The following is a 20,197-nucleotide window of genomic DNA, read 5'->3' as shown; positions in this document are numbered from 1 at the left end:
TGAAATTCATCCATCCGTTATCACAAACATACTCATTGAACAACTCAATCATTAAAGAGAAGTTCAAGTATGAGAGCTTGATCAATCAACAAAACTGCAACATTGAGAAATATATGAAAGTCATAGCTCTTAATTCATCTAAATCCGACATACAGTGTAATTGCAATCCACAATTCAAAACTGCTGTAAAATTCAGTAGCATTACCCCAATCAATAAGACTGCCTGCTGCTGTTGAGAATCGAGCCGAGCGTTCCCAGAACAGCGAAGGCGAGGAGCGGGCTCACATCCAGCGTGTCGAAAATTGGGGGAATTATGTTCCTGAAGAGGTTCAAATAGGGATCGCACAAATCCCTAATTGCTGAGAGCGGCTGGCGGTCCCAGGGGATGTTGGGGAACCAACTCAGCAGCACCCGCACCATCAAAACCCCGCTGTACAAATCGAGCCACTTCGCCATCCCCGCCGCCACCACCGTGAACGGCGTGTTCAGCGACCCCGTCGGTACGTCCTTGGCCGCCGCGAAGAAGGCGGGCCCCGCGTTGCGGAGAAGAGGCTCCCTCAATTGCACCGCCAGATTGAGGAGTCCGTGGGCGAGGAATTTGGAGGCGGTGAGACCGATGGCGACCAGCGTCGTGACGGTCCGGGTCGCGCCGGATAGGATTTCCGGAGGCGGCTTCGGAAGATTGGGGGATTTAGTCACCGCGGGTGTTGGCGGTGCGGAGATGGAGGCGGATATTCTGGAATTGAAGGGTTTGGGGAGAGGGGAAAAGGGGAGAAAATTGGGTTTAGAGATGGTGAGATGGAGGTGAGAGCGGGGTGAGGGGAGAGGGAAGGCGGCGTCGATGCGGTGGTTGCGGAGAAGAAGAGTGGTTTGAGTCGCCATGAGAGAGGAAGCCATTTTTGCTTTTGTGGTTCTTCCAAAACCCTCCTACTGTGATTTTCTGGATCAGGAAGATAATACCCTTTCACAATTAGGCGGAACAAATTATTTGAGACTTGAACCTTTAAAAAAAAACTTTTTCAAATTTTCAATAATCAATAGAAATTTTGTGCAACTCGGAAATGCATTTAGATTAAATTGGCATCTGATTATCGTGTTAAAGAATTGTGTCTAGTAGTGGTGTAATTAATGTTTGAGGCTAAAGGTCTCGAAATCGAGTCCATCGTAACAGGTCTTTTAAATTTATGTCTATTCATTAAAAAAAAAGTGACAAGGTCACACTATTGAAAATTAAGAATATCAAGGTTACATGAATGAAAAAAACTCTCTTTTAATGTTTTCTAATATAAAGAGTTTATTTATTCGTGATCGTTATGCAACTACGCAAACATAATGTCTTGTTTCTTGTCTTGTTCAAGTTCAACTAACTAGTGGTCATTTATTTCTCTTCTTGTACAATGTACATACTCCAAAGCTATGAAACCCATCATTTTATTATGTCAATAAGCAAAATCCAGTACTCCTATTACATAATTAATAGATTTTATATATAATCAAATGCAACATATATAGATAATAGATGTAAATAATGGTATATGGTCAATGTGAACTCTATGTTAAAATTTTGTTTATTGATGGTTTGGCGAATTTTTTATGGTAACAAATGCGGGTGAAAAATATAGATCACGACACAAGGAATTACGTGGTTCGATTTACTGAGGTAAATCTACGTCCACGGGAAGAAAGGAGGGCAAGATTGTATTGCTTGATCTGGTTTACAGCTTACAAATACAGACTTGCTATATGATATTTGATGTCTAGAGCCCCTCCTCTATCTGATCTAAGTTCTATTTATACATTGAACTAAGATCGTGGCTTGCATCACCACTAACTAGGTCGTGGCTTGCATCACCACTAACTAGGTAGTGGATGTCGTGGAGGTCATGAGATCCTGCATGGGTCCACTATCTCTTTGTTTGGTCCGCTATCCTGCATGAGATCCTGCATGAGTTGACACCACTAAATAGATCGTGTAGTGGAGGTCGTGGAGGTTCTGCATGAGTCCACTATCTCCCAGTTCGGTCGAATACTGAGACCGAACTTCTGAACTATTGCCGAGCAGCTTTTGCCGATCTGAGGGTAGAGCTGGATTGGTCGGCTTTTACCGAGCTGTAGGCTGGGGCCGAACTCTTTGGTAATGCGGCTGGGGCCGAACTCTTTGGTAATGCCGAACTGATACTCTTCCTTGGGCTTTGGGCTGATGGGCCGTCACTGCTATTGGGCTTGTTTAGTACGTACCCCATCACTACCCCCCCCCCGAAAAGCGAAGTGAATCACTTCGGCGAAGCGAGTCACTTCGGCATTCTGGATAAAGGTACGGGGGAGGCTGACGTCAGGGGACGTGCCTTGCGCGTGACTGCATTAAATGCGACAGTAAAATCCGGCCGTTGAATCCTGAAAAGGTGGGATTCGAAACGGTGCGATGATTTTGAAATCTTCTCCGAATCTGATAAATACGTCCTTTCTTCATCATTTGAACACTTTTGCTATTGCTTCTTCTGCATTCTCTCTCTCTTTTGCGTAAAAATTTCCTTCCACTTTCAAGAATTTCTTCAGAATTTCTTCAGACTTTCAAAGAGTAAGAACCATGTCTTCTTCTTCTTCTTCTGAGTCAGGTAGCGGTAGGAAAGGGGGTAAGGGGTCTTCTAGCCGGAAAGAATCCGGGGAGAAGACCGTAGAGTATTTTCACAGCATCTTGAGTAAGGATACTGTGATATCCTTACACGAAAAATATTTTTTTCCTGGGGGGAAGGTTGCGATTCCCGACGACCTTCATAGAGCTGACTCGCCGCCGGAGGGTTACGCCACCGTTTATGAAGCCGGCTTGGAATGCGGGCTTCGTTTCCCTCTTCCCCCTGCCTTTGTAGAGCTGCTAGATTTTTTTCAACTCCCTTTAGGTCAGGTGACTCCGAACTCTTGGAGGCACTTATCGGCCTTTGCTGCCGAACTGCGTAGGCTAGATAAGGATCTGTCTCTGAGGGCAATCCTTAATTTCTTCCAGTTTAAGAGGAAGGGATCTTGGTTTTACTTGATCCCTTTACAGCCCTTCAGGGCCTTTTGTAAGACCAAATGGCCGAAATGGCAAAATCGCTTCTTTTTTTATAATAGGACAGCGGCTCCGGGCTTTCCCTGGAGAGGGCCGAAGTCCGTGATTCCTCATCCTCGGTTAGAACCGTTGGACGAGCTCGAGGGCGAGCTCAATAAGATTCCTATGATTAGGAAGCAGTACCTGGAGTCTGAGCTCGTCAAGGGCGACTTCGTGTTCGACTCCTCGTCTTCGGACGAAGAGGCTGAGGGTGAGGATTTCTTTTTTATGCATTACTGCCTTGACGACGAAAACTAACCTTGTTTTCTTGCTTTTTGGCAGTGAACTTGCTAAACAAGCTCGGTCGCAAATCCTCCGAATCTAAGGAACCGGAGAGGCCGAAAACCAGCAGCTCGGCGTCTGATGCCGAGAAGAATCCGAAGAGGCAAAAGACCTCTTCGGATCCAAAGAAGCCGGAGTCGACTTCGGCAAATAGGAAGGGGAAGACCCAGAAGCCCCCAAGAGCGCCGGAGAAAGACGTGGTCTTGGCACCTCCTTCGGAACATATCTGTGAGCCCTTTTTATGGCCCACGGACTTCGCCGAGGTGAATTCTCTTCTTGATTTTCTTGCCTTGCTTTTTTTTCTGTATTTTGTGTGGCCCCTCGGTTGACTTTTTCCTTTTTCCATTTTCAGAGGAACGATATGCTCTCCAAGCTCGTCGCCGTTGAACTCTCCAAAGCGTCCAACGATTATGCTGAGATGCAGAGGAAGTTGGCGGCTGCTCGTCACCAGGCCGAACAGGCTAAGGCAGACTTTGAGAAGGCCCGAGCTGCTAGGATCTCGGCCCAGGATGAAGCCCAGTTTGCCAAAAACCAGCTCGTCATCCAGCGAGAGCAGACGAAACGGAGGGATGCTGCCGCCGTGGTTGCCCAAGGGGAGGTTCTCCGTGCTTTCGCGGAGAAACTCTTTCTGAGCAATCAATTTTCGGCCTTTGTCGGTGATCTGCTGAAACTGATGACCGATAATGCCGAGCAGGGGCCCGAAGTCGTCCTGCCGCTGTACGGCCGAGAGATAGCAGCTCGTCTCCAGAGTCTGCCGCTCCTTGAGGAGCTTGCTTCGTCCTCGGTCCTGCTTTCTGCTGACCGAGTTCGTAGTTGCCGAGCTGACCGGGATGAGAATATGGAGGCTATCTTTGCCTCCTTAGGGCCAGTTTCACCCGCTCCAATTTTCCACGGAGAGGGTGAAACCGAGCAGCTTGATCAGCAGACCGGAGACAGGCAGGCCGAGCAAGAGGTGCTGCTGATCGGTGATGGGGGCACCGAGCAGGCTGGGGGGAGCAAGGAGGCCGAGGCTGAAGCTGAGGCAGACAAGGAGAAGGAAGCTGAACCTCACCGAGGAGCCGGAGACGAAGCTGGCGGAGTATGATTTCGTCTCCCTTCTCTTAGTTTAGTTTCTTCCTTGTTGTAAAATGGCCTTGAAGCCCTCGTGTAAAAATTTTTTCTTATGAATGAAAAAATTCTTCTTTCTGCACTTGTGTCTTCGTATAGCTTTTCGTACTCTCTTTTACTCCTGTTGTGGTTTACTACCTGCTCAGTAAACTGAAATGCCGAACTGACATAGGCTGCTTTGTATTCTTAACTCTTAAGGAGCTGGAGGTACTTCACTGGAAGCGGCTGTACTCTTCCGCTTTAGACGAAGCTGAGAAAAAAGCCATAGCTGACCAGATGAAGAATGACGAACTCTTGGCTTGTTTAGTGAAGCTGGAGGCCGACAATAAGGACTTAGAGTCCGAAAAGAAAGATCTGGAGGCCGAGCTGAACACTGCCGTCGCTGAGAGGACTGCGTATGAGGATTTCATCTGCAGGCGCGGGGGAATGACCATCTCTGAAGTTCAGGAACGAGTTGACGAACTGTGGGAGGAATATCACGTACTCCGGAGGAACAATGCGCTGGAGAGCTCGGCTTGCCAACAAGTCGTGAAATCATTGCGGCGCTGGGCTTCTCGGTACGACATCATTCTTTCCCGGCGTCCCTCAATCGAGAGATTCCTTAGGCATTTCCCGCCAACAGATGATCGCACTCCAGCTCAAACCCCTGATTCACTTGCTCAAAACCCTACTCCAAGTCAGCAACGAACTCAGGAACAGCCGGAAACGTCAAGACGAGAACGGACTCAGGAGCAACCGGAAACGTCAAGACAAGGACGGACTGAAGTTCGTAGAGGAGCTGTGATTATGAGTGAGCAAGATCAACAAATGCTTCGTGAAGAGACTCTTCGCCGCCGAGGTGCTAGAGCTTCCCGGGCTCAGGGAAGAGGCGGTAGGTCGATTAGAGCATCTCGTCGACCTGCTTATTCTTCAGCTGCCGAGAACGCCCGAACTCGGCTTCACGAGGATTTTGTGAATAGATGGCTCAACTTTAGCAACCAGGGACAGTAGAATAGTCCTTTGTAATAGCGTAACGCCTTCTCGTAGGGCAGCGGAGTTGTATGCCGAACAAGATTTAATAAATGAAATCTTCATTTCGCTTCTATCACTGCGTATTTACAGCTCAGCGAAAAAATTTCATCGTGCTCGTCCTCGGTCTTATGAAGTAAACTTCTTTGACCGGACTCGTCTTTGGTCTTATGAAGTAAACTTCTTTGACCGGACTTGGTCCTCGGTCTTATGAAATAAACTTCTTTGACCGGACTCGTCTTTGGTCTTTATGAAGTAAACTTCTTTGGCCGGACTCGTCTTTGGTCTTATGAAGTAAATTGCTTTGACCGGACTAAGCTTGTGTCCTAATTTGGCGAGTTTTATCGCTCGGATCGGACTTTCCCTTGTCCTAATTTGGGGATCGGACTTTCCCTTGTCCTAATTCGGCGAGTTTTATCGCGTGGATCGGACTTTCCCTTGTCCTAGTTCGGCGAGTTTTATCGCGTGGATCGGACTTTCCCTTTGTTGCAGTTCGTTTCAGACGAACTGCTTGTTTCTTAAGCTGAATTGTGGTCTTGTATCCTCCTTAGAAGCTTGGACTCACAATCGTTGGCTTATATATGTTCTAAAAAGGGGATCAGCCTTCGAAGAACAAGATACCTCAGTAACATTTGTAAGAGACGACACGCACATAGACAGACAAAACGCATATAGACAAACAAAACGCACATAGACAAACATGAAAAACAAGTAAAAAAAAATAAAGAAAGCACATACCCCTAGGACCGAACTAGACACAAGACTGACTGACCGGACTGTCTCTTACAAATGGAACTTCTTGAGGTTGGAAATGTACCATGTTCGGGGTACTTGTTCTCCTGACATGTGAGTCAATTTGTAAGACCCTTTGCCGAGGACTTCTGACACCCGATATGGACCTTCCCATGTGGGTTCGAGTTTGCCCAGCTTTTCTGCTCGGCTTACTTCGTTGTTTCTCAAGACGAGATCTCCCACTTGAAATTGCAGCTTTTTCACCCTTTGGTTATAATACCGGGCTACTTGCTCCTTGTACTTGGCTGCTTTTATGCAGGCCAATTCTCTTCTTTCTTCGGCCAGATCTAGTTCGGCTCTCAGTCCGTCATCATTCATTTCTGAGGAGAAATTTAGAGTTCGGGGACTGGGTACGCCGATCTCAACCGGAATCACGGCTTCAGTGCCGTACACCAGACTGTACGGAGTTTCACCGTTGGAGGTTTTGGGTGTAGTTCGGTAGGACCATAGGACTTGAGGGAGATTTTCTACCCATTGTCCTTTGGCTTGTTCTAACCGAGCTTTTAACCCTTTCACCAAGATACGGTTTGTTACCTCCGTTTGTCCGTTTGCTTGTGGGTGGGAGACCGAAGTGAACCGCTGTTGAATATTCAGCTCTTGGCACCAATTCTTGAATGTCTTGTCGGTGAACTGAGTTCCATTATCCGAAATGAGGATGTGGGGTATGCCAAATCGGCACACTATGTTCTTCCAGACGAAATCCAATGCCTTCGAGCTCGTTATCGTAGCTAATGGTTCAGCCTCCACCCACTTCGTGAAGTAATCCACGGCAACGATAAGAAATTTCATTTGCCGAGGAGCTTGTGGTAGTGGTCCTACTATGTCTATGCCCCATTGCATAAAAGGCCAAGGGCTTTGCATAGCACATAGATCGGTCTGCGGCATCCTTGGGATATTTGCATGAATTTGGCACTTCGTACATGTCTTGACGAGCTGCACTGCTTCTTGTACCAAAGTTGGCCAATAATATCCCCATCTCAGAACTTTTTTAGCTAAAGCTCTAGCTCCGATGTGGCTACCGCAAGATCCTTCATGAACTTCTCTAAGGATGTAGTCCGTCTCTTCTGGTCCTACACATCGCAATAACGGTTGAAGGTAGGACTTTCTGTATAGGACTCCTTCATGAAGTTCATACCGAAGTGCTCGGCATGTGATTTTCCGAGCTTCTCTCTTATCCTCGGGCAGTTGTCCTTGATCTAGATACTGTAAGATCGGCGTCATCCAGTTCGGCGAGCTGGTTACTGAATGTACCTCAGCTTCATCAATGCTTCGGTGTAGTAATTCCTCCACCTTTGAGCTCGGATATGAGGCCAACTTACTTAAAGTATCTGCTCGGCTGTTTTCCGCTCTGGGAATGCGGATTATCCGAAAATAAGAGAAACTTCGGCTAATGCTTTGCGCTTTGTCCAAGTATTTTTTCATCCTCTCATCTCGGGCTTCACTTGTACCCAGCATGTGATTCACTATGACTTGTGAATCACAATGGATTTTGAGAGATTTGACAAATAGACTTTGCGCTAAGTGAAGTCCGGCAAGGAGGGCTTCGTATTCGGCTTCGTTATTAGTAGTTGGGAATAAGAACCGAAGTGAATAAGTTACCTCGTGTCCGTCGGGAGCGATAAGTAGAATACCAGCTCCACTTCCCGTTTTATTCGAAGCTCCATCTACGAATCCGCTCCAGCAATCCGGCGGTTCTACTTCGGATTCTTGGGGCTGTGTTAGTTCGTCATTGGCAGGATTTTTCTGTTCGGCAATAACAGGGATTGCTTGATCGAACTTTGCTTCTGCAAGAAAATCTGCCAAGGCTTGTCCCTTGATGGCTTTCCGAGGTAGATATTCTATTGAGTGTTCTCCCAACTCTATGGCCCATTTGGCGATTCTGCCTGATGCTTCTGGCTTGGTCAAAACTTGCCGAAGTGGCAGATCGGTTAAGACGCATACCTTGTGAGCATAGAAGTATGGCCGCAGTCTCCTTGCTGCATTTACTAACGCCAGAGCAATTTTTTCCAGAGGTTGATACCTTGTTTCTGGACCTCTTAATGCTCGGCTTGTAAAGTAGATGGGAAGCTGCTTTAGGCCTTCTTCTCGTACGAGCACCGCGCTAATGGTTTGATCTGATGCCGCTAAGTATAAGAATATCACTTCGGCATCTGTTGGAGCAGAGAGAATTGGAAGCTTGGCTAAATAACTTTTGAGCTCGTCAAAAGCCTTTTTCTGCTCGGCTCCCCACTCAAACTTTGGTGCCTTTTTCAACACTTTGAAGAACGGTAGTTGCTTTTCGCCTGCTTGGGAAAGGAATCTATTCAGTGCGGCTAGACATCCAGTTAGTCTTTGCACATCATGTATGGACTTCGGCATCGCCATGTTCTGAACAACTTGAACTTTTGAGGGATTTGCCTTGAGTCCGTCCCTTGAAACCCAACAACCCAGAAACTTTCCCGAATCTACCAAAAAGGTACATTTTTGGGGATTGAGTTTGAGGTTGGCTTTTTTGAGCACGTCGAGGGTGGATTTGAGGTTGTCTTCGTACTCCGAAGTGCTTCTGCTTTTGACGACTATGTCGTCAACATACACTTCAACCTCTTTTCCGATCAAATGCCGAAAGAGCTTATCTACCATCCTTTGATATGTGGCTCCGGCATTCTTTAAACCGAATGGCATCTTTTTATAAGCAAAGATGCCGAAGTCAGTAATGAAAGCCGTTTTTGAAGCATCATTATCATCCATTAAAACTTGGTGGTAGCCTTTGTATAAATCAAGAAAACAGAAAATTTCGAAGCCGATCAAAGCTTCTACTTTTTTATCTATGTTCGGAAGGGGATAGCAATCTTTAGGACAGTGCTTGTTTAGATCGGCAAAATCTATGCACATCCGCCATCCTCCTTCTTTTTTCTTGATCATCACAGGATTGGCCACCCAAGAAGGATATTTCACCTCGAATAATACATCCGCTTTCAGTAATTGGCGGACTTCGTCATGGATGACTTGATTTCTTTCTGCCGCAAAGAGTCTTTGCTTCTGTTTTATAGGCCGGACTGAAGGATCAATATTTAACCGATGAGTGATTACCTCAGGGGGCACTCCGGTCATGTCCAACGGAGACCATGCAAAGACATCTTTGTACTCCTTGAGGAGCTGGATGGTCTTTTCCCGGAGTAGGGGCGTTCCCGCGAAACCGATCTTGACCGTTCTGGATGGATCATCTTCGTATAACTGAACGGTCATTGAGTTCGACTCTGGTGTGACTTCGGTCATTTCGCTTGCCTCTGACTCCGGCTGCTGTGATTGCTATGCTTGATGATGCCAATCTGATTGCTCGGCACTTTTAAGCGCAATCTGCAGACACTCTTTTGCTCTCTTTTGATCACCTCGGATGACCGCTATCCCACCTTTAGTGGGAATCTTGATGGTGAGGTGATAAGTAGAGCAAACGGCCCGAACTGCGTTGAGCCAGTCTCTTCCCAAGATGATGTTGTACGGGGACCGAGCTTTTACCACAAAGAACTCGATCATCGTACTGGAGCTTGTAGGCGCTTTTCCCACCGTGATCGGAAGGCTGATAATACCTTCAGGGCGGGTGTCCTCCTGGGCGAAACTTTTCAGAGGAAGTGGAGCCGGACTGAGCCGAGCTGGATCCACTTCTAGTTTATCGAAACATTCTTTAAAAAGAATGCTGACTGACGCTCCGGTATCCACAAACACTCTGTGGATCAGTTTGTTTGCCACTCCGGCTTGGATGACAATAGCGTCTTGATGAGGAGAGATGGCCGGGACGGGATCTGCATCTGAAAATGTAATCACTTCGTCCTGCTTCAGCCTTTTATGCGTTGGCTCCTCTCGATTGAAGCCTCTGCGCTCTGACTTCAGGGACGATTTAGTCTTCCCGGCAGGGAGAGCATCAATAGTCAGGATTACTCCATCATATTGCAGCTCGTCATCGTCTTCGGGGTCCTGTTGCTTTTTCAGATCCTGAGGAGCGCAGTTTGCACCTCTCTGCTTTTTGTTCTTTTTCGGCTGCTTGCTTTGGTATTTTTTTAACGTCCCTGCTTTCACAAGAGCATCAATACCTGCAGCCAAATGTCGGCACTCCTCGGTATCGTGACCGTGGTCTTGATGGAAAGAGCAATATTGATCCTGAGGTCGACGCGCGGCCGATTTCGTCATCCGCTTTGGTTTTTCGAACATATCGGAATGCAGTTCGAAAATTTCCGCTCTCGACTTGTTCAATGGTACGAACTGAGCGGGCGGCTTCTCGGGATTGAGACGTGGCCCCAATCGGTCTTGCACCGGAGTCCTTTGAATCCTTTCAAAAGGAGTTCGGCGAGGATGTCCCTGATCGCCAAAAGGAGTTCGGCGAGGATGTCCCTGATCGCTATGATCGGGCTTCCTCCTGTCTCCTCGGGATGAGCTGTCTAAAGACCGTTTGCGACGGTCTGCCTCATCGGCACGGGAGAACTGGTCCGCAATGTCCCACATCTCTTGAGCTGTTTGCAGACTGCATTCCACGAGCTTTCTGTAGAGAGCTCCGGGCAGGATTCCATTTTGGAATGCCGAAATGACAAGTAGATCATTGAGATCATCTACTTGTAGGCATTCCTTGTGGAATCTCGTCATAAAGTCGCTGATCTTTTCGTCGCGACCTTGACGTATAGAAAGCAGCTGAGCCGAAGTGATTCGGGCTTCCGCTTTCTGAAAGAACCTCCTGTGGAAAGCATCCATTAGATCTCGGTAAGATCTAATGCTGCCTTGGGGGAGGCTATCGAACCACCTTCTTGCGTTCCCGATAAGCAGCTCGGGAAACAGCTTGCACATATGGACCTCATTGAGACCCTGGTTCGCCATGTTATACTGATAGCGTCCCAGGAAGTCATGAGGATTCTCTAACCCGTCATAAGTCATCGACGGAGTTCGGTAGTTCTGTGGCAAGGGAGTTCGGGTGATATCGTCCGAGAACGGAGTCTTCAATGCTCCGTACATGGCGAACCCGACATCTCTTCGGTATGGAGGAGATGGAGTTCTCCTGTGATTCCGGTACCGAGGAGGAACAGGAACATGTCGGGGTTGAGGATTCTTTTTCCTGGAAGACACGGCACTACTGCGGTAGTGACTTTCATGTCTGGATGAGGAGGGAGAATCCACCGTTCTCGTCTCCGGCTTTTGGCCCTTTTGCAGGAAAATTAAGAACTCTTCCTGCTTCTCGGCCAAAAACAACTTGACAGCCTCGTTCAAATCGGGCTGCTGGGAAGACTCGGTGCGATGAGTCTTTGAGCGGCTTGTTCCTTCTCCGTGAGAACTGGAAGTAGATTTCTCCCGAGGCTGTTTTCCAGACCTACGGGCTGGACTAGCTTCCTCATGGTTATCATGAACGGTATTATGGGTGTTACGTGATCTGGTATGCATTTTTTTTTTTTTTTGGGTGGAAAAAGGGTCAAAAATTCGCTTTATCACAAATTTGGTTCTCTGCTTCCCACAGACGGCGCCAGTGATGGTTTGGCGAATTTTTGATGGTAACAAATGCGGGTGAAAAATATAGATCACGACACAAGGAATTACGTGGTTCGATTTACTGAGGTAAATCTACGTCCACGGGAAGAAAGGAGGGCAAGATTGTATTGCTTGATCTGGTTTACAGCTTACAAATACAGACTTGCTATATGATATTTGATGTCTAGAGCCCCTCCTCTATCTGATCTAAGTTCTATTTATACATTGAACTAAGATCGTGGCTTGCATCACCACTAACTAGGTCGTGGCTTGCATCACCACTAACTAGGTAGTGGATGTCGTGGAGGTCATGAGATCCTGCATGGGTCCACTATCTCTTTGTTTGGTCCGCTATCCTGCATGAGATCCTGCATGAGTTGACACCACTAAATAGATCGTGTAGTGGAGGTCGTGGAGGTTCTGCATGAGTCCACTATCTCCCAGTTCGGTCGAATACTGAGACCGAACTTCTGAACTATTGCCGAGCAGCTTTTGCCGATCTGAGGGTAGAGCTGGATTGGTCGGCTTTTACCGAGCTGTAGGCTGGGGCCGAACTCTTTGGTAATGCCGAACTGATTGGTCGGCTTTTACCGAGCTGTAGGCTGGGGCCGAACTCTTTGGTAATGCGGCTGGGGCCGAACTCTTTGGTAATGCCGAACTGATACTCTTCATTGGGCTTTGGGCTGATGGGCCGTCACTGCTATTGGGCTTGTTTAGTACGTACCCCATCATTTATAAAGATACACAACGCAAAGCTAATTCTGTCGGTACTATAATGCATACCTAGCTAAGTTGAGATTTATATTCTGATGATATAAATACACAAACAAATCTAATTCAATTCCTCTTCTTAGAAGTAACAAAAAGAAAAATTCAACATGAATTTGAATAATAAAACTGTAACTTCACATGCACGTTGTATAGTACAAAAATCTCGAAGATAGTATAAAAAAAAGAAAATACTAGCAATCTCCATTTTCTACTTTATTCCTTGCTGCAGTACATACAACTCTGCAAGAGCAATTATTTATTGAAATTTCTGCACATTTCAAGAATTTGACACCATAAAAGCATCTACATCCGAGCTCTTGATGTGGTCTTGCCAACGAGCAAGGATGTAAACCCGAACCCACTTTTACTCCCTGCTCTTAGGCAAGAGCACAACACCCACATCTGTACTCTTCCACAATGACATGCTCAAAGGTCTCATTATTCTATTATTCAATTTAAATAAAAACATTTCCACAATATTAAAATGCATTAAAATAACCGGAATAATATTACAAATTACAAAAAAATTAAAAATTACATAATCAAAATCCTAAAAATTTAAATTTTCTTCATTAAAGTCTTAAAAATTAAAAATTACATAATTTAAATCCTAAAAATTAAAAATACATAATTAAATTTATAAAATAAAAAAAAACTCACTACTCGTGACCGAATTTCACCCAAATGGATGATGAATGTGTGTATTTATAGATGATTTTGGGATTAAATTTTTTTAAACAAATTTAAAAAAAAATGGTAATAAAATCTGCATATTTTTGGGAATCCAAAAATATTTTTTTTTAATTATTGGTATTGTTTTTGATTTAAAAAAATGCCAACGGCCAATAGAAACGCGTCACGTCGCCCTGCTCACTGGCACGGACGTGCTCTTAGCTAAGAGCAGCGGCGGACAGCGGTGTGCTCTCCGCTGTGGATGCTCTAACCCACCATCCTTTCTAATGGGGCTTCATCAGTTTTGTGAGGGAGAGAGACGCTGTCGAGGCCACAGAGCTTCTTCACAGCCGGCATGGTCGCAGGAACGTCTAGCTGGAACCTCGATTCAGTCCCTTCTACTGCCCCCCATGATTTTAGCTGTTTTCTTGCCTCTCCAATTGCTGCCCTTGTAGCACAGTGTACTGATGCCGCCAGCAGCAACGGGGGCTCCCCGGAAGCTGCAGACAAAAAAACATCACTGTTAAGACGATTGCGAGGCATCTAGCTAGATAGGTCTCAATTTTTTTGGCCAAGTTAATGCACGTACCCTTAGACGAGAGAACACGTTGCTGATGATGGCCGCTGTTGAGGACTTGGACATTGAACTGTTTGGGGATGGTGTCGATAGTTGGGATTTTGTACGTCCACGTGCCATCTGCAACCATCGTTCCATCCGGATCAGTCGAGTATTCTTCTTGCATGAAAAATCCTAGTCCTTGCACAAAAGCTCCTTCAATCTACCATACAGACATCATATACTACCATGTTAGAATTCCATACTGAAATATGACTTATACACTATGAATGGAGTTTTGAAGCATAAACCACCTGCCCCAAGTCCACAGCTGGATTCATGCTCTGCCCACAATCATACACGATATCTGTTCTCCATATCTTCGTTCCTCCAGTTAGGATATCTACCTCAACCTGCGATATAAGCCAACACCGATTAATTCTCCAACAAACACGAGTAGTTAGTTTATGTGTGGCACGAGCGCCTCTCTTCTGTTTGCGCAGCAGAATAGATAACAATAAAGGAAAACTAGGCGAAGTTGGAACTTAGTCGAATGCATAAACAAGGGGCTGAATTTTTGTTTACCTCACTCACTGCAGCACCATAGTTCAAGTATTTTGTGGCAGTGGGGTCGGGAACGAAGAATGAATTCGCTGCTAGGTTCACAGCTGCGTAATTAGCCTGCATTTCCAAAAGCATGATAAAAAAACCAGTACAACGAAGACGAACCATTAGAAGATATTTTCAAAGTAGAGAGACCTGAAGAATCAGAGTTTTCCAATCCACAGACCCTGTATCCGCCTGCAACCTTTCCTTAAGTGGGGTTAGTCTTTCGACCAAGACGCTGCAACATAGTCTAGCAGCTGCACAGCTCGATTCAGATGTCGTGCTCCTTGTACCAAGCTCAAGGTGTCCATCTGTACGACTCTCACCTTGTCGACAAGGTCTTCAGTGTCATCACATTGAATTTGAGCAAGAGCATACGCAACCACTTGCTTTACCTTTGTCCAAAGCCCCTGCCCGAGTTCTATGCCTCCGACTTCTACAACGATGGATCCATCCCAAAGTATACTCACTTTCCCAGGGGCTGGTCTCACAAACACTTCATGCACGACTGGTATACGAGAAATACCCCTTTTATGCCATAAGTTGGATCGGTTAAACTGCTCTACCATCAAGATCCTCTGATCATAGTCAGACATGCTTGTGACCTTATCCCAAATAGAGGGCAAAGTGTACTCATCGGGCTCCCCAGAGGCACCCCTGTAGAAAAGCTTTAGGCTCTCGTCCGAGTGGAAATTCCTGTTCCTGATGGAGTCAACATCCACTGCTAGCCAGGAAGCTACGTTCTCGATTATGGCCTCAGCGATGTAAGTCGCCTGCACCTCCCCAGGGGCGCGCATGGCAGATTTGCTCGAATGGTTTGTTTTGCATATCTTGAAATCGAAAGACAGAGCTCCCCAGTTGTACTTCTTTAATACGCCTGTCATGTTGTACGGCAAAATGGGGCTTATGTCTGCACCCATCCCTGCATTCACCAATGCGTCGAGATGCAAGGCCGTGATCTTCCCGTCTGATTTGAACCCCACACTGTATGTTATTTTCATAGGATGCCTTCCTCCAGCTATTATCATGTCAGTCTTTCGATCTACATACATCCGTACAGGACGCTGCAGTTTGTAAGCTGCAAGGGCACATGCTGTCGAAATCTGAAAATTCACACACAAAAAGAATGCATTCAGATATTAACTGCAGATTGAAGATCAATATACAGAACCAATATATATACTCACAGGCATTGCTTTAATTGCCTTTCCACCAAAGCCGCCACCAACTCTTCTTGTGTGATCTCGGACATTATGCTCAGGAACACCGAGACACTGTGCAATGACACTGTGAGCAAACTCAGGGGCTTGGCTCGAAGTGTAAACAACCATACAGTTGTCCTCATCTGGAACTGCCAGAGCCGTTTGTGTCTCCATGTAAAAATAGTACTGTGAACCGAGGCTTATCTGAAAATGCCAATTCAAATGTCGAAAACCAATAAGAAAACAACATAGCATTGTTGAAGTATCACCGTCTACAAAGTATGTGCAACAGACTAATGTGAAAGGATGTACAAATCATTTTTTTTAATACAATTCTGCCTACAAACAGTTTTTAGCTGAACGTATCACAGCTTACTCCTATTTTTTGTAAAGACGGACAAAGAGATTCTATTTTCTTGCTTATTTACTACGCCAACGAACAATAAAATTATCACTATATTTATTCCTTTTTCTACTTCTTCTTCCAAGTGCAGGCAATAGGCGATCAATGTACCTCAGCGGAGAGAATCTTGTGATCAGCTTCAGCCATTCCTTTTGCAAAATCACCAACCGTTTCTGGAGAGAGGAGGAACGCCGTAGAAACTTGAACGTTCCACAGCCTCTTCAACAGTCAAAATTGGTGAATCTAAGCCTTCTGTATCATAATCAACTACAGCATTTTTTGCAGCTAAATTGGCGTTCTTCTGCGTGTCTGCAACCTGAGACATGAACATTTTAGTTGTAACTAACAGAGAAGTTTTTCACAGATAGTTGAATCGAGGAAGAGAGGAATTACCACAAGAGCTATGATATCACCGCAACACTTAGCGATATCTTCTGCAAACAAAGGTTCACCACCGAATATGGTCAGACACCCTACATTCTCACCTTCTTTAGGTATATCTTTGGCAGTAATAACATCAGGTGCCTGAGCTAGTCGCGGATGATTCTTGAATGAAATGCCTTTGACTCGAGCTAGTGGCTTGGTGCTACAAATAAGTGCTCCATACAAACAGTTAGTGGGTGAAGGGATATCATCCACGAAAACGGCCTCACCTACACATTGCATTAACAGAGTTTCTCAAATATTTTGTAGCAAACAGAGGGTCAAGTTTAAGATAAAGCAATATAAACAAAAGCGGTAAGAACACAACGAACCGGAAGCTTGGATTGCAGCACCAAATGTGGGCATCGGTTCGCCCACTGGATGATACTCTCTACTAGACCCCACAACCTGTTTTGCAGATGATAGCAATGGCTGGTTTCCTGTATTAGCCCCTTCCAGCAACGAATTGTTCAGTTTCTGCTTAGATAAACCACCAGATGTTGCGGAACTGACAGTCAAGAAACTGTTAAGGAACTCGAAAAGGAAACCAACAGCTAAGCTTGACCTGTAAGCAGCATGAGAAGTGCCTTCTTCAGATACAACAGCACCTTTCAGCAGTTTGGTTGCTTCATCCAAAACTTCGAGGCTGAGTACTTTCCCCGTCAGATACTCCTCGACTTTCCTTGCCCTCGTTGCATGTTTTGTTCCATAAGCACCAAAAGCCAGTTGGATATTATTCACTAGACTTCCATTTTTATCAGGAGATATATCAGCTAAAAGGCTGCATTCAAACAGGGCAACGCGTTTCCAAGAGGCCGTGGTGCAGCTCGGTAGGTCTCAAACAACAATCTTGAACTAGTTTGAACTGAGCCATTGATCCTTATCGGGTCCAGAAAAGGTATGTGAACAGTCAAAAGCACAGTTTTGGAGTCCAACGGCGGACTGCTTAGGAACTCCTCCATTGGAATCTTTTCGTGTTTATGACCGGTCATTATGCTCACACTTGCTCCCACAACAAGAAGCAATGTAACAATATCCGAAGGAAAATACTTCCTTTGTGCCATAATCAGATTTCCACCGAGACTAGCCAAGTTCCTGACAAAGCCGGCTGTTACCTTTTCCATATGGTCAGCAATTTTGCTGAACACAAGTTCTCCACTTTAACTATTTTCTCTCAGATATACTACAACTTTTGAAATCGACAGAGCAGCTCCTAGTTCGATTCCTGATCCGTCCCTTTTAACCACTGAAAGCTCGGGGATGTACCTCAGATCAATGTAGCTGTCGTAAACTTCCGTTTCTTTGTAATACCCATTCGCAGTGTTGCCAACGACTAGTTTGACGCTCCCTCCCTTGCCAACCGTATTAGAATCCAACAAATTGAGAAGTACCTCGACAGATGCAGGGCCATACCATGAGTTCTTTTTAGAATTCAAAAGCCTTGTCAACCTGCATTCGCCTCCCATATATGAACAGGCATGATCCTTTCGATTATACAATGGTAAACTACTTTCTTTTCATTCATATCTCCCTTTCTCCAAAAAGAATTGATTCCCAAATCTTCTAAATAGACATCTGCAGCAAAACTCTTGGAGGCATCGGCAATAGGTCTGTAACCGGTGCACCTGCAAATGTTCCCTGCTATTGCTTTCTCAGCCTCAGAAGCGGTTATCTTGGAGAATCCATTCGGAGGCTCAGCCCGTTGTGAATCCTCAGCATTCTCGAGTGCTGAGAACAACGACATGCACATTCCTGGAGTGCAAAAGCCGCATTGAGAGGCATGAAATCCGGCAAACCTTTGATGGATTGGATGAAATCCGTTTTTAGCATTTCCAAGGACTTCACTTGTAGTGATTGAGCAAGCATTTATGCTGCAAACAAGTGTGAGACACGAACTCACGGTGAAAGTTTCAACCTTTTTGAGCGTGGAGTCGTAATTCGACACTGCAACGACACAAGCTCCACAACCACCTGAAGAGCTCCCATTTTGTCAATTATAGGCTACAACAGAGAACTTCAAACACACATACACTCTTTCAAGTAGTCAACACCAAAAAAATTGAATAAAAAAAGATACAAACTTTATGATTAGCATTAGTCTGTCTCAACATCCAAGCATTCTCAACAGATTTTAGAAAAATTGGCAGAAAATTAAAGCAATTTCTTCAAGATTAACCAAAATCAAGAGACAATTTCAATGCTAAGACCATTGCACAGGAAGACCACTTGAAGTTGAAACAGGTATATTTCAGCAAGAAAGAATTCACCTTTTTTTTATGAATAAAGCTCAAAGGAAAGAAAGAAAAGACCCACCACCACCTAACCACTCACATATACTCCCCCTCTCTCTCTAGTTTTTTAGTAGCAGATAAAGAAGATAAGCACTAACACATTTTAGCCATAAAAAAGTGAGATTTAGGTTTCTCACATAGAGTTACAATTACAACTGTTAGCCATAAAAAAAGATTGGATTTTGAAAGAGCCCTCCTATCAAGAATCACAAATTCAACACACACACACACACACACACACACACAGAGAGAGAGAGAGAGAGAGAGAGAGAGAGAGACCTTCGCCGCAACCAAGCTTAACACTCTTGAAAGGGGTGCTGGAGCGGAGAAAGTCGAGCAGAGTGGTGGAGGGATCGATCTACGGCAGCTCAAACTTCCGGCCATTCACCTCAAAAGCCAAGCAATCATCGCCTGCACCTCCACTCTCCATTATCTGTGATTGTGCGATTCAAGAGAGAGAGAGAGAGAGGAAAGAGAGAATCGTGCGTTGGCAACTGCTTGAGCTACCACAAGTAGTAGAGAAGCAGAAAAGTAGGGGGAAGTGAGTAGTGTGTGGCGGTGACATGCACGCCAATTACTCCTTTTATCCCTTCACGAAGAAAATGACAGTTTTCGGTGATTCACACTTCTTCTTCTTCTCAGATTCTTGTTTGGCTATAAAAATACTCGCAAAAATTTAGACAGTCGAACCAGTTCCGACTACAAATTGAAATCTCTAAGATTGTTAGAAATCATCCACAACCACAAAGTTCCCATCGAATCAATAATACGAATTCTAGCAAAAGACACAAGCGTCATAAAGCGAAATAAAATTAAAACTCAAAGTCAGAGGCAATATGCTGCGACCATTATCCAAAATTAAGGCCCTTTATGACACCCAAAAAGTGGACCTAGCAGATTGAGATGTCTTGATTGATTTTATCTTCTTACAATGGGAAAAAACTGAAAAAGAAAATTGATGGGGTACGTACTAAACAAGCCCAATAGCAGTGACGGCCCATCAGCCCAATAGCAGTGATTTTATCTTCTTACAATGGGAAAAAACTGAAAAAGAAAATTGATGGGGTACGTACTAAACAAGCCCAATAGCAGTGACGGCCCATCAGCCCAAAGACCAAGGAAGAGTATCAGTTCGGCATTACCAAAGAGTTCGGCCCTAGCCTACAGCTCGGTAAAAGCCGACCAATCAGTTCGGCATTACCAAAGAGTTCGGCCCCAGCCTACAGCTCGGTAAAAGCCGACCAATCAAGCTCTACTCTCAGGTCGGCAAAAGCTGCTCGGCAATAGTTCAGCAGTTCGGTCTCAGTATTCGACCGAACTGGGAGATAGTGGACTCATGCAGAACCTCCACGACCTCCACTACACGATCTATTTAGTGGTGTCAACTCATGCAGGATCTCAGGCAGGATAGCGGACCAAACAAAGAGATAGTGGACCCATGCAGGATCTCATGACCTCCACGACATCCACTACCTAGTTAGTGGTGATGCAAGCCACGACCTAGTTAGTGGTGAT

General features: G+C 45.4%; 1 protein-coding gene and 1 pseudogene across 1 annotated transcript; both read right to left on the bottom strand.

The window, feature by feature from the left end:
* Positions 1-77: 77 nt before the first annotated feature.
* Positions 78-984, bottom strand: LOC121753412 (ylmG homolog protein 1-2, chloroplastic-like). Its single transcript, XM_042148713.1, has one exon. It carries the CDS (start codon positions 895-897, stop codon positions 211-213), a length of 687 nt encoding a protein of 228 aa, XP_042004647.1. The 5' UTR covers positions 898-984; the 3' UTR covers positions 78-210.
* A 12,367-nt stretch (positions 985-13,351) lies between these two features.
* On the bottom strand, positions 13,352-19,546 carry LOC121751999 (annotated as a pseudogene).
* Positions 19,547-20,197: the final 651 nt, after the last annotated feature.

This window comes from Salvia splendens, chromosome 10 (assembly GCF_004379255.2).
Source record: "Salvia splendens isolate huo1 chromosome 10, SspV2, whole genome shotgun sequence".
In the NCBI taxonomy this organism is placed as follows: domain Eukaryota; kingdom Viridiplantae; phylum Streptophyta; class Magnoliopsida; order Lamiales; family Lamiaceae; genus Salvia; species Salvia splendens.
Note: the sequence above shows the minus strand (reverse complement) of the source record. Positions and strands in the feature narration are given on the sequence as shown.

Excerpts from the sequence above, each read along its gene's own strand:
- LOC121753412 (XM_042148713.1), bottom strand. The coding sequence starts at position 897 with ATGGCTTCCTCTCTCATGGCGACTCAAACCACTCTTCTTCTCCGCAAC.